The sequence below is a fragment of the Dermacentor variabilis genome, chromosome 10, assembly GCF_050947875.1.
Source record: "Dermacentor variabilis isolate Ectoservices chromosome 10, ASM5094787v1, whole genome shotgun sequence".
In the NCBI taxonomy this organism is placed as follows: Eukaryota; Metazoa; Arthropoda; class Arachnida; order Ixodida; family Ixodidae; genus Dermacentor; species Dermacentor variabilis.
Window position 1 is genome coordinate 90084177 of NC_134577.1, and position 15662 is coordinate 90099838.

At 41.5% G+C, this 15662-nt stretch overlaps 1 protein-coding gene across 3 annotated transcripts in view; it reads right to left on the minus strand.

Annotated features, from left to right (window-relative positions):
- Positions 1-15662, minus strand: part of RhoGAP93B (MyTH4 and RhoGAP_KIAA1688 domain-containing protein RhoGAP93B) — a 63304-nt gene that overhangs the window by 46901 nt on the left and 741 nt on the right. For all 3 annotated transcript variants that reach the window (XM_075673159.1, XM_075673158.1, XM_075673156.1), the window contains exon 2: positions 952-1053. In XM_075673159.1, the coding sequence (XP_075529274.1) occupies positions 952-1053 (102 nt within the window). The remainder of the gene's footprint in view (positions 1-951; positions 1054-15662) is intronic.

Sequence of the window (15662 nt, forward strand, 5' to 3'; positions counted from 1 at the left end):
TTTTATTTCTGGCATCACAACCTGCTTTTCTTGGCACACACCATGCTGTAGTAAATCCATTTCCCACATAGCAGACAATGCTACAATGGCTAGATAGACCTCTCTCACTGCTGGCAATCGCAAGAAATAAATAGCGCAATGCATATGAATGAGAGGTGTAATGTGCCAGGTAATTCTATGTAAAATGAAGTCTCATACTTTTAGGTCCCAAATATGGCACAATTATTTCTTGGAAGGTGTCGCAGATATGGGTTGCGATAACGCAAGACTATTCCACTCTTGAGTTTATTCCAAATCAGCCATTAGCCCAGTGTGACTGGCCAAAATATTTCGGGCTGCACCCATTTTGCCTGCCTATCGTGCAGTCGGAATAATTTTGATTAATCATGGGAGGTCAACACGGATCTGGAATAAACTCAAAGTGGTCTAGTTTTAAGATATTGCGACCCTGAATTTATTTACCACTAAGCAACCAGAGAGACACGTTTGTGCAATCAGCAGCCACAATGTACAGATTGCGCTTGTGACCTGAACAAACTACCTGTCACTTGCTGGAAGCACAAAGGAGCACAAATAACGAGTAATTTTACGTAACCTTACGACCCCAAGTTTTAGTTGTAATGTGTGACATACTTATTTCGTAGAAAGCACTGCGGATAAAAAAGAAAAGCTGCATTGCAAAATGTGAAGAATGAGATATTTAAGAGGGATCACGGGGTGACGATTCGCTGTTTCCAAGGTTGCTTTTGCAACATTGCTCTGCCTTCCAACCCTACGACGAGCCAGCTCATTTCAAGTGCTCCTTTGTGCATGCTTGTTCGAAGCTCAGCTGCTCAAGAATTATCTCCGTGTGCTGGGCAAACAAGTCCAGTGTCCCTTATGCAGGTAGTGATCCCGCTTTTGGCGTCACCTTTGTTGGCTCTACGAAAAGCGCAGGCACGGCTCACTCACATCTTGACGCCTATGGGTGGGTCCCAGACGCACTCGCCTGTCGTCAGGTTGGCGTACATGTGCTCCTTGGTGCGAGGCTCGATTATTTCCACCCATTCCGCCCTGCGACATAGCGACCAAAACAGCATGTCAGCACAAGCATCTCTCTCTCGCTCTCCTCCACATTTCACAACCAGAAAAAAAGTGGCCATGAGAGTCCCTGCAGCAACGCTATACAGCCTTCTCTCTATCCCTCCCCCCTCTCTCTCACTCTCTCTCTTTCTCTCTCTATTTTTGCATTGCGAACTTCACAGTAGCAGGAACCACTGCACAGGGGATAGGCACACCAAGACACCAAGACGTGCAAGCGAGGTGAATACAGCGCTCAATGGTGTCTGCACCTTCTTAACACGGGCCTTGTTATGTGTCACTGCGTTATGTGTCACTGTGAAGAGTTTCCAGCTACTGAACATGCACTAACTAGCCCAATGTGGAGCTCTAGGCGAGCAGACCTTTGCCGTACAGACCCAGCAGTGGCAAAGAACAGTAGACATGGCCACGGCCATGACAACTCCACTGGTTGTTTTTAATCAAGGGAGCAACGGTTAGAGCACGCTAGCACTTGCGTGCCAGCACCCAACTGCGAGCGACAGCCTTTGGCTGTGTGGAGTTCATGCATACTGACCTACTTCTCTCGCAGTATTTAATTCATTCCATCTCACATAACTTCAATGTCCAATGACATCCATTTTAACACTCTTTCATATCTCTACCAAACAATGTTAATGTCTTAAAGGGACACTAACCGCACACAATTTTTCACTGTATCGTTGTGACCGTACAAAGCGTCAGGGAGGCGGCGTGCTCTTAGCCATTTCTAAAGATTCCCCATCTCAGTGTATTCATGTCAATACTGACCTCGAAACGGTTTGGGCCATCATTGAAATAAATCACCAGAAGATAATCATTGGCGTTTGTTACCGCCCCCCAACTTATTCATCTAATTTCGTAAATGAGATGCATGATGTCATTAATATTGTTACATCTCGTCATCCCACATTACCTTTATTTTTGCTTGGCAATTTTAACTTACCGAACATCATATGGAATACTGAACCTCCAACTTTACACCCTTTTTCTTCATTAGCCAATGAGTTCTTAGACATGTGCTCTGTCTTTTCACTTTCACAACTTGTTACTCAACCCACACGCACTACCGAATCCGTTGAGAACACACTTGACCTTGTATTAACATCGCGGCCTGACCTAGTTTCCGACATCACCTATTTACCCGGCTTGAGCGACCATTCAGCACTTTCGTTCGACATAAATATTTTGCGGCCAAAAACCGGTAAAAAATTCAAATCTTTTCGAGACTACGCGAAAGGAAATTTTGAAGCCATTAACGCCGAATTATCTGCTTTTCTAGACGTATTTATAAACAACTTCGACAGCCGTACCGTTCAGAACAACTGGAATATGTTTGCTACAAAAATTGCTCAACTAACAAACAAATACATCCCACTGCGCACCATTGCATGTAATCTGAACGCCCCATGGTACAACATCCGTCTCAAGCGCCTGTCTAATAAAAAGAAACGCCTGCACAAATTAGCCAAACGTTCACCTAGCGTAAACCGCTGGACCAAATACAAACTGGTGGCAGATGAGTATGTAGCCGCACTTAAGCAAGCCAAAGATCACTTTCTTGGCAATACCTTGCCTTTAATGCTGAAAACCGACACCAAGAAATTCTGGCGCGTCATTAACCCCAAGGCGAACGACATAATAACCTTAATCGACAGCTCTGGAAATGTTATTCCAACTAATCAATGTGCGTCCGCGCTTAATGATGTTTTCATGCACAACTTTTCATCAACTACACACATTACTCTTCCATCCACGCACGACTACGATTACCAAGCAATGTTTCCCATAATCATTGAACCAGCAGGCATCGTGCCAATTATCTCATCTTTAAAGCTATCTTCGGCTCCAGGACACGATTTAATAAACGCGAAATTTTTGAAAAGCACTAGCTGTTACTCTTCAATTTTCCTAGGAATGATCTTCCAACAGTCGCTAGATAAGGGTTCTTTGCCTGATGAATGGAAGATTGGGAAGGTGATCCCACTCCATAAGTCGGGTGACAAGCATTCTCCATATAACTACCGCCCTATCTCGCTCACTTCCATTCCATGTAAGATGTTAGAACATATACTTGCCTCTAATCTTGCTAGCTTTCTTGAAACTAACTCATTTTTTTCACCATTGCAACATGGCTTCCGCAAGACGTATTCATGTGAAACACAACTAGTTTTATTTACGCACAAGCTAAACGTCATTCTTGACCGTTCTTCAACTGCCGACTGTATATTCTTAGACTTTTCGAAAGCGTTTGACAAAGTGTGCCATAACGTTCTAATGTTTAAGTTGCATCGAATTAACATTGATCCCAGACTGCTTGCATGGCTTGAGTGCTTTCTTTCTAACCGTTCGCAGTTTGTCTTTGCTAATGACTCAAACTCTCAAACGAGCAGAGTACAGTCCGGCGTACCTCAAGGGTCGGTACTTGGTCCCCTCCTTTTTTTAATTTACATAAATGATCTACCCTCTTGTGTTTCCTCTAACATTCACTTATTCGCCGATGATTGTGTAATTTTCAGGGAAATAATATGTGACACTGATATATCTTCTCTTCAATCCGACCTTAACGCTATTTCTACTTGGTGCCAATCATGGTCAATGGAATTAAATATTAAAAAATGTAAATTTATGCGCGTGTCCAGAACTTCTAACCAGCTTCCTTCTTACTGCATTAATAATCTCCCCTTAGAATCTGTTTCCTCCTACAAATATCTTGGTGTCCATATTACTAGAAACCTCTCGTGGTCCATGCACGCTTCTTACGTAATTAAAAATGCTAACCGCATGCTGGGATACCTAAAACGCAATTTCGCTAAGGCACCATCTTCCCTAAAATTAATGTTATACAAGTCACTAGTTTGCTCAAAACTTGAGTACGCTGCAGCAGTTTGGGATCCCTTTCAGAAAAACCTAATTCACTCTTTAGAAATGGTACAAAATAACTCTGCTCGTTTCGTTTTTTCTAATTATAACCGAACTGCCAGCACTTCTGTAATGAAATTAAACCTTGATTTGCCATCTTTAGCCTCTCGCCGTAAAGGCCTTAGACTTTCACTTTTTCATAAGATATTTCATCATCCTTCACTTCGCGACGAACTTATCTCCCCTCCTCAATACATTTCATCAAGGTTAGATCACAATAACAAAGTTGGAATTTCATTATGCCAAACCAATGTCATGTCTCATTCATTCCTCCCGCGTACATCTGCCGAGTGGAATCGCCTACCAGCCTCAACCGCTACTATTGTTGACCATCAGCACTTCACGGCAGTATTAGATAACATTGTATAACTGGAGAATTTCATTCGTGTTTTTGTACTACCAATTGTATAACTGTTTTTGTATTACCGGAACACTGTATTACTGCACTGCATGCACCGTATTTAATTTTATTGACCAGCACTCCAGGAACACTCAGATAACATTGTATAACCGAGAGCCATCTATTTCTGTACTATTAACTATTTTGCTGCACTGTACTTTTTTTTTGTATTTGATGTAACCACTCCCCTCTTTAATGCCTCTGGCCCTGAGGGTACACGAAATAAATAAATAAATAAATAAAAGGCAAATACTAAGTTGGCGTGTACTGTTCACATACCATTCCAGAAACATCGCAATGCTGGTTTCGTGCGAAGAAAAAACTTAGTTTGCGAGAAAATGGCAGCTGATGGGTACCTTTTTCGAAATTCAAATCTCCTGCCATCCAACTGGGGGAGTGGTTATGTTTCATACGCCGTCACCACCCTTTGCTGCTGTCGGTGAGTAAAACAGCACCTGATAGACAGCGGTATCAAGCCAAGAAAGATAAAAGAGAGCGGTGGATTCGCCGCTGCAGCTGCTTTTTTGGTCAAGTGGCGCAGACCGTTCGCACGTTCCGCAAGATCACATGGAAGTTGAATTCTCTGCTACTTGCAGTTTGTGTGAGTTTCACGAGCCTGCAAAACTAGCGTAGCACTGTTCGATAATGAAACTACTGAAACGCGAAAGCATGGGCGGCACAGGGTCGAGCGAAAATGAAACGTTTTGACCGCCCACGTCATTGTCAACGGTAATTTCAATGAGTTCTTTCTAAAGAATGAAATACAACTGGACAAGTAGAATTTTATTTCATCTTATAATACAACAAAAGGATGTTTTTTACAATGATTAGTCGAGTACTAGTGACAGAATTTAACTGAGGAATGCTTTCGTCATCGTGCAAGTGCTTGAATGTCCCGGGGGAGTCTCTAATCATGTGCTGCATTTACTTCAATTTCTCTATTAGTAAGGCTCTGTTCACGATAATATTGACGCCTTAGAGATTCTCAAGCATTAATCTATCACTTTAGCTTGACTTAGTATTTGCCTTTAGTGTCCCCTTAAAGTTTCTAGAGCAGTTTTTACAAGAATAATTGCCTTGTTGACTCTTTCTGCTGCATGTGTTGTCCCTTAATTCCAACGACTATGACTATTGTGTAATTCATCATCATCATCATCATTATTATTATTAGAGAGCCATGATGACAACACCTCTCACACAAGCCCTGCATGACGGCCACGTGGTAGCGATGGCACACAAACAGGCGACGAACAGCAGAATTGAAGGATGACATGTTTACTCCACAATCTTATGCCCAAGACACACACACAAAGAAAAAAAGAAAGCAACTGGGTTGCAATGATAGCACCTGGCACGGTCAGCAGTCGTCTATGAGAAGGATAGGGCTCAAGAGTGGCCCTCTATTTACACGGCATTCATCGCACACTCCAGATAACATGGCAGCTAATGCAACACTTCCAGAACCTAAGGCATTGAATAACACAACAGCCATGCATTACGTCAAAGAAGCGGTTCTGAAAGCTACTGCAACCGATGCGACAATAATATGATGCAGTGAGCACATCTCAAGGACAAGTAGAAACATAAGTCTGATAACACAGCAATAGATTACAAGTACGATGCATTTGCAATCATCATCATCATAACGATCCTCGTCATCATCCTGTTTTATGTCCATTGCAGGACGAAGGCCTCTCCCTGCAATCTCCAATTACCACTGTCCTGCGCCCAATCGATTCCAACTAGCGCCCCCAAATTTCCTAATTTCATCGCTCCACCTAGTCTCCTGTCGCCCTCAATTGCGTTTTCCTTCTCTTGGTACCCATTCTGTAACCCTAATAGTCCAACGGTTATCTAAATGGTGCATTACATGACCTGCCCAGCTCCATTTCTTTCTCTTGATGTCAATTAGCATATCATCTATACCCATTTGCTCTGTGATACAAACCGCCCTATTTCTGTCTCTTAACGTTGTGTCTAGCAATCTGCGTTCCATCGCTCTTTGCGCGGTCCTTAACTTGTTCTCAAGCTTCTTTGTCAGTCTCCAAGTCTCTGCCCGATATGTTAGCGCTGGTGAAATGCACTGATTGTACACTTTACTTTTCAATGATAATGGTAAGCTTACAGTCAGCAGCTGGGAATGTCTGCCGTATGCGATCCCCATTTTTATTCTTCTGCGAATTTCCTTCTCATGATCACGGTTCCCTGTGATTAATTGACCTAGGTAAATGTACTCCTTCACAGACTCTAGAGCCTGACTGAGGATCCTGAACTCTTGTTCCTTTGCCCGGCTATTTATCATTATCTTTGTCTTTTGCACATTAATCTTCAACCCCACTCTTACACTCTCTCTGTTAAGGTCCTTAATCATTTGTTGCAACTCGTCTGCATTTTTGCTGAATAGAACAACGTCAGCGGCAAACAGAAGGTTGCTGAGATATTCGCCATTGATCTTTACTCCTAAGCCTTCCCAGTTTAATAGCTTGAATACTTCTTCTAAGCACGCAGTGAATAGCAATGGAGAGATCGTGTCTCCCTGTCTGACCCCTTTCTTTATAGGTATCTTCCTGCTTTTGTTGTGTAGAATTAAGGTAGCTGTAGAACCTCTGTAGATATTTTCCAAGGTATTTACGTAAGCGTTCTGTACCCCTTGATCACATAATGCCGCTATGACTGTTGGTATCTCTGCTGAATCAAATGCCTTTTCGTAATCTATGAAAGCCATGTAGAGAGGCTTATTACACTCTGTGGATTTCTCGATTACCTGATTAATGACATGAATGTGATCCATTGTAGAGTATCCCTTGTTGAAGCCAGCCTGTTCCCTTGGTTGACTAAAGTCCAGTGCTGCCCTTATTCTATTGGAGATTATTTTGGTAAATATATTATATAATACTGGGAGTAAGCTAATGGGCCTATAATTTTTCAATTCTTTAACGTCTCACTTTTTGTGGATTAGTATGATGTTTCCATTTTTCCAGTTTTCTGGGACCCTTGCAGTCGATAGACACTTCGCATAAAGAGTCGCCAGTTTTACAAGCATTACATCTCCTTCATCTTTGATTAAATCGACTGTTATTCCATCTTCACCTGCCGCTCTTCCTCGTTTCATGTCATTCAGAGCCCTTATAAGCTCATCGCTAGTTATAGGAGGAGTTCCTGTATCCTGTTCATTACTGTTTCTAATTGAAGTATCCCGACTCCTCTGGATACTGTACAGGTCAGTATAGAATTCGTCCACTGCTTTTACTATATCTTCGAGATTGCTGATATTACCCTGCTTATCTTTCAGTGCATACATCTTGCTTTGTCTTATGCCAAGTTTATTTCTCACTGATTTCAGGCTGCCTCCATTTTTTATGGATTCTTCAGTCTTTGTCATGTTATAGTTTCGAATATCTATTATTTTCACCTTGTTGATCAGTTTTGACAGTTCCGCGAATTCTATCCTATCTCTTCAGTTGGACAATTTCATTTTTTGCTGTTTCTTTATTAGGTCCTTTGTTACTTGGGAGAGCTTGCCTAGTGGTTGCCTTGGTGCCTTGCCTCCCACTTCAATCGCTGCCTCTGAAGCCAGCCTTGTTACGGTTTCATTCATTAGCTTTATGTCATCATCATCTCTCAGCTTTAAGGCTGCATATTTGTTTGCAAATACCAGCCTGAATTTGTCTGCTTTTACCCTTACTGCCTCTAGGTTGACCTGTTTCTCCTTGACCAATTTTACTCTTTCTCTCTTCAAATTGAGGTGACACTTTGTCCTCACTAACCTATGGTCACTGCACTTTACCCTACCTATCACTTTTACGTCTTGCACTATGCTGGGATCGGCAGGAAATATGAAATCAATTTCATTTATTGTTTCGCCTTAAGGGCTTTTTCAGGTCCACTTTCTGTTGCTACGCTTCCTGTAAAAGGTGTTCATTATTCGAAGCTTATTCCTTTATGCAAATTCTACCAGCATCTCTCCTCTAGCGTTCCTAGAATGGACCCCGAAGTTGCCAATTGCTTGTTCACCAGCCTGCTTTTTCCCGACTTTTGCATTGCAGTCACCCATTACTATAGTACACAGAGTTTGCACTTTTCTCATTGCTAATTTAACATCTTCATAAAACTGATCTACTTCCTCATCATCATGACTGGATGTTGAAGTGTAGGCTTGTACTACCTTTAATCTATACCTCTTATTAAGTTTGATTATGACTACAGCTACTCTCTCATTATAGCTGTAGAATTTGTCGACGTTGCCTGCTATGTCCTTATGGATTAGGAATGCTGTCCCATATTGCTTCTTTTCTAGGGGACCTCTATAGCAAAGGACGTGTCCGTTATTCAGCAATGTATAAGCCTCACCAGTTCTTATAATCTCACTAAGGCCGATGATATCTCAAACAATGTCTGATAATTCTTCAAAGAGTCCTGCTAAGCTAGCCTCACTCGAGAGGGTTCGGTAAACAAAATACATTTTTGCTGGGAAGGCCTGGTTGCCACTGCGTAGATTTAATACATTAGTGTGTCCCCACATATGCAGCAGCTCTGACAATTATAATCTGGTTTAACATTACAAAACACTCACATTACAAGCAGCGTTGTACTGGAGGGATATCAGTTAAGCTTGACTGCCTTATGTTCTTTACCAAACAGTGAAATATTAATACAGGAAACAAGCTTGCATACCACCTCCACTGAATGCGGCAGCCACAACTGGCAATCGAACCCATAACTAGCAGCATGACATTATAGCAAGTGGAGGCCGCCGTATAATGAAGTAGGCTATGTAACTACTGCTTCCAGTAGAATTAACTACATATGCCACACTAATACACATCAGCTTTACTTATATATCCATGCAACAAAGTTAATGGGGGTTTTCAACAAGCTCACTGGAAATTACTGGGGCCACGTGGTTGAAGAGAAGGGAGGGGGAGAGCTGAAGCTAACTCTCCAATTGCAACAAACCCACTAAGTTTCCAGAACCTCCTACCCCCACCAAAAAAAAAAAAAGAAAAAAAAAAAAAACTCCAAGGGTTCTATACTGGCATTTACAGGGTCCTGTTTTGTGAACATCCTTCAGCAAGATTTGTTGGAATAGTTGAAGTGTTCACCGAGTTTCAATGTTCTAGGGCTATGAAGCATAGCAGAGTGTCCATTGTCATATTTGGCCTAGCTCGATCATACGAAGAAACATTCATTCGCACACAAGAGATCAATGTTCCAAGTGTGGACGACTGCCATTATTTTGGGCGATGCACAATACTTTCGAACTACAGGGACCAGCTGACAAAGCAAACCATTGATGCATTTTATATCCCTAAACACAACCACACTTTCCTCAGTCAGCCATCGGTCATGCTGTAACAACACAAATTTTCATTTTTGGAAGACCAGTATAAAAGGAGATAAGGCTTGGGTAAACAAATAAAAATTTAGCATTATTTTTTTCACTTCTGTTATGAAGTGCACTTTTCTGTTGCAAAATGGTACATTAGAATACATACATGAAGGTTACATGAGGAGGATAGGCCTCGTCAGGCATATACAGCCTTTAGCCTCCCTCCTGATGTGGCGATGTATGTTTGGATGCTGTATATGAAATTGAAAAGGAGAGAAAAATAAAAACTTGCAAAGGTATTTCTTTTTTAGAAAACAAAATTTAGGTGCGAGTAGCAGTATCTGTTTTGTCCACTTTTGTCCACTTTTGTCTTTGTGTTCTGTGCACTGACCCAGTCCCCCAACCCCATTTTCAAGATTTTTTTTTTTCTTTAGTCACACATCAAAAGCCCTCTTCCAATGGCTATGAATTCCAGCAATTCACGATGTGTTTTCCTGCCACCTACAAACACTTCCCACAAGGAAATGGTGAATGTATCCCAACCAGAAAATATGCAAGCACGTCTGCTCAGCGTGCAGAGACATGTTTTTGATCAAGGGCAAATGTAGTCACCATGAGTATCTGCTAGTCGCAATGTTGTCTTTGCCTAGGACAGAAACAGACGGCATAAGTGCTTGCTAGTTGCAAGCGCCAGACCTTATGTTAACTCTAGGAAGCTTTGGACTACTTCTGGTCAAATTTATTCTCCTATATTTATCGTCTGCTGCAAAAAGCAGGACACACACACACACACACACGCACACAAACACAAATTGCAGCTGATTTCAATTGCAAGCTATTGCCACAAATTTTTGCACATGCCTAGCATCGCAAAGTGGCTGAAGTGGCAAAAAGCAGCTTTATTTCACCGCACACCAAATATCTCCGGATAGTGGCGTCAATGACTACACAAGATTGGAAGGGATTTCATAGATCAGCAGTGCTCTTGCACATACATGTCTCTGCTGTGCTGTCGTTATGCCCTATTTCATTTGTTGAAGTCAATAGTCTGTGAAGCTGTGGGGGACATTACATAACAGACAATTCTGCTTGATAGAATGCGATCTGCTTCAATGTGGCTTCACACAGAAGCAACTAGCAACAGGCTTGGCAGCAGAAGTGTTGTTTTTAAAGAAGGTTAGTGATTTTCTATAGAATTCCAGACTAATCTGCCATTAGCGAAACTATTCTCGGTGCCCAAATTTGCAGATGCAAGAAGTATGTATAATGTCGGCAGCAATCCTGCAAGGCTGACACCACTCGAGGCATTACAGTCGCCAACATCATGACCAACAGGATGCAAACCTCTATGCCAGTTACCATCACTGATACAGGATGATGTCACAGGCCAGACGTCACGTAAGAGACTGTCAACAGAAAGTCTAGGAGGCAGACGTGACCAATTAATTTGGAAATATATGACACAACTCTTGTGCTTTTGCAAATCATTGCAGCATTGTTACAGCTGCACTATGTTGCATTCCACTTCCTGCTCAGGGTAAAAAAAGTAAAGGAATAAATGGCACATTACTTCAAAATGTACACAATGCTCATTTTAAACATTACACATTCGGTACTTTTACTTGGTCTGGAGTCACAACTTTGTAACTTATTTTTTCATTTTCAATTTGCCTTTCGTTATTGGCTTACATGACACTACACCCAATGCAAGACCATTTGTTACAGCTGACATGAAATATAACAGAAAGAAAATAATTGTTTAAAGGAATGATAATGTTGGGCGAATTGGGATATCATACTTGTGGAATGTAGTGCAAAAAGAACACAACAAACAAAAGAAAGAGTGACACTACTTGCGTCAGTCCTCCATCCGCCGAGCTTTTTGTGCTGGTCTACACAATTAAAAACACAGTGATGCTAGGGCACAGCCTGTAGATCTTACTCTTACTAAGCCAGTGCCATACACATTTTAGAATATACATTCCTCACTCTCTCTAAAATTCCCTATGGGTGTTGCACTGGACGTTACTAAAAAAATAAGTTTCAGCTGAAAAAGCTTAGAGCGATTGATATTCTACTTCCCATATTTTGTCATGGTGCAGCGGTGCCTCTGTGGGGTCGCCCAGATTTATGAAAGTGCACACGGTAACACTGCTCAGCGAGCTATGATAAATTGACACCAAAGATAACAACATTACGAGTTGTGTCAGTGAATCACCCTGTGCAATGCAAGACAGCCACTCTTACAGCGATAGCAGGCCTGAAAAGGCAAGAAAAAGATGCAAAAAGCAAAAGATGGGTGGCACTGCCATGTGTAAGTTCCTGCACCAGTTCACTGTGATGTCATGCATCTTGGTGACATCTGCTCGTGCCTTCTAAAGAAGCCCAAGACTGACCTTGGCAAGTGTCGAGACTGTCACTTTGGCACAGTGGCCCAAATATGAGAAGACACTTTAAGATATGTGACATCACATTGATGCAGTGGCACTGAAGTTATGATGCAAAACTAAAACTACAAAAAAAAAATTTTTTTTCTTCTTTTTCTTCTAATAATAAAGCTCTTACAGCAAATAACTAAAGCTATAGTTTCGACAGAATACATTATCAATCTAAACTTACTAAGTGTTTATTTTTGGTGTCCCTTTAACACTTTCTAATGGTCCGAAATAAGCGGTCAATTTGTAGATAATGTGATGAAAACACAAGCACAAAAAACAATTGTCTCCTTTTTTTTTTTTTGTTCGCATGTCTTCATAGGTCACCAAAAATGTGCCGTCAATATCGTTGAAATCAAAACAGAACGGTCTACAATGCTTCTGGTTTTACCTGAATGATGTTTGGCTCTTGATACAGGGCTGCCATACAAACGGTTCAGATTAGGTGAACATTCAGCTAAAGGCCAACTACAATGAAACACAACTTTGGCAAAGCTGCAGGGCTGGTAATTGCCTAATATTCTTTACTAGCAGTCTTTCAAATAGCACATAACCAGAAGATGCATGCACCTGCCGTTAGCGGATGTGACATGGTTCCCAGCACGTGGCCTTCAAGACTTCTTCAGCGTGCCATGGGCAGCACCTGGTCTCGCAGGTGATGCCAACGAACCACGCATTCTTAGTCATACGTCACTTCTGGCAAGCGGTAATAGCAGCATTGTTCTTTTTTTTCTCCTTAATTTTTGTTTACTTTCGCAATCACAAACATCTACTCTTGCAAGGCTTTCATCGTGCATCCACCCTTAATTAAAACACAAAAAATTTTCACGGAGGCTGCCTTTTATCTACACTAACTGAAACTAAGCTCCTTATGCGGCCCGAACTTTCGTTGCGGTTGGCCTTTCAATTAGTTTCTTTTTCTATAAAGTTCATTAAAGTGAAGTTTCGCTGTATAATGTACTTTCTAATCTGTTTATTAGAACTGGAAGAAAATTATTCTAAATGCACTAGGCTCACAATGGTAGGAGAGCGAAAACGTAGAGAGGGCAAACAATTTAACCTGTAAAAGATGCAGCCACATCAAATTCATCCAGATGTGCACAGAGGACTCGCCTATTGCCACACACTGGGTATTTCACCAATGGCTGTATCCAATTAGCATTAAATATAGGGGATTGAGGCACAATATTTTGCATGCTAGAAAACACCACACAAATTATAGAAATTAGCAATAGTTGCCAAATAAGCTCTTCAATTTCTTATTTTTACAAATGAACTTCTTTGACTGGTTGGTTGATGGGGAAGAATGTCCCAAAGCAACTGAAGGTCTATGAAGGACAACATAAGGGGAGGACTACAGATTAATCTTGACCAGCTGGGTTTCAAGATGGAGAGGTGGTTAAGTTGGTAAACATTCACTTTGAACGTGTAACATAGCATAAACAAACAGGGACAAATGGAAGAAAAAGACTACACTGCGCTGACTCCCAAATGGTTCTGTTAAGAAAACATCCCACATTTACAAAGGAACCAAAAGGTCCCCAACAAATGCCGAAAACAAAAGACTTTTGGACCTTTCGTTCATTCATACGGGGTGTCCCATCCATCCATAGGCCGAGTAAAAACACTCGGACCGTTCTATGTGAATAAGACCAAGTGCATGTTGTTTAGAATCTTGTTTACCCATTGACATTGTTTGATGGCGCTGCCATTCTTTGTACATGGGCGTTTTTCATATTTGGCAGACTTTCTCTATTTGACGGAAAAAGTAAACAAACGATGTGTATCTTGCAGAAAATACCTCATTTTGATGCAACTTACGATTTTCTACAATCGCCCAATTGACATCTTGACAATAAAAAAAAAAACCTGAAAGGGAACAGAAAATTGACATCCACCCGAACTGTAGCACGAAGTTACAAAGAAAAACCCATACTTGTTTCTCAGAAAGAAAACAAAAATGAACAATAAAGAACAATTTTTAAAAAAAGTTAGATAATTAATTTCAATTAAATAATTGCATGTCAGGAACTAAAATATTACTGCCGGTTTCTCATGCACTTGGTTTTATTCACATAGAATGATCCTTGTTTGCTTAAAACTTTCATAGCTGGGACATCCTGTACGTGCATGACATTTTCTTGAAATCAGTTGGGGTCAGCACCGTGTGGACGTTTTTTCTGCCTTTTGTCACCATTTGTGTGCGCTGTGTTACACATGCCCCTACGATTCTTTAATGTGCGACTAGCCCAATAGACGAGCATTTCAGCTTTCCAACTCCCCCCATTGATAAGCAGCTGCCGTGGCTGGTAACTGAACCCATAACCTGATGCTGAGCAGCGCAACACCATGACCACTACACCGCCATAGCAGGTAATCCAGTCAGTGCTAAAGGCGCGTCCACTCAGCAGAAATTCTGCGATTGGCACCAATTTCAAAGTACTAGCCCCCCAAACTGAGTAACGAAACATGTTGGTGCTTTGTGTACCTTCGCCTTGCAGGTTTAAAGAAGGCTTCAAAAAAAAAAAGGAAAAAAAAAAGAAAAGAAAAAGAGAATAAAACCTGGCACCCACGCACTTTGCCACAAGTGTGTGGAGGGATATTTGGGAAAAATGGTGCCAGTTTGAAGATAAATTTTGAGTGGACGTGCAACAAGCACTGACTGGTTATAAATTCACAACTGCTACATGCGTTACATTCATTAATTAAGGAGTTGATTAGAATATATATTTAACAGAAGAGTTTATTGCCAACTAAAGCACACTCTCTTTTTGCCTGCCAGTTATGTGAACTCTGACTTTTCAAAAAATATCACTTTGTCACCATTTAATATTTAAATAAGTGAAGACAAGTCACTTCTGAAACGCATTACATGGGGGGGGGGGGAGCAGCCAATACTGGGCTAGCAATAGTGTTGGGGGAAGTCCAGGTCACTTCATCATATAGGGGGGAAAGTGATAACTGCACACAAGCATAATGGTCTATGCCTTTAAATTCAATACGAAAACAGCAACCCCTTTGATGAGCTGCAACAGATGAACATTTGTTCTTTCGAAGTCCTTTTATTGTGGACTGCAGTACAGTCATTTGTGTGAGCAATAACCAAACTGCAGCTCTCCTTTCTCAACTGTCTGCGTAATCTTACGGAATTGGAAGCCTTTACAAAATATTGACCAAAGTGTCATCATAACGATGCGACTACAAAGTTGCCTCTGAACTGCCCAGCTGCACATGAAGCCGTTCCATTTTTTTCACTACAAGCGACAGGGAACCCTCAAAGCGAAACAAGTTGGCTGCGCCGAGAAATTTTGACATCACGTAAAGAAAACCAAGACGGGCTTTCCTTCCTTTTTACACGGGCAAAAATTCAACCGCAATAAAATATCATTCACCTGCTTAACGGCACACAAAAGGATGTACCCATGTGGCCCACACACAGAGGTGCTGCTCAGTTGACGGCTCCGACCCGCATCGCGCAAAGCACGCACGCCAAAGGAGG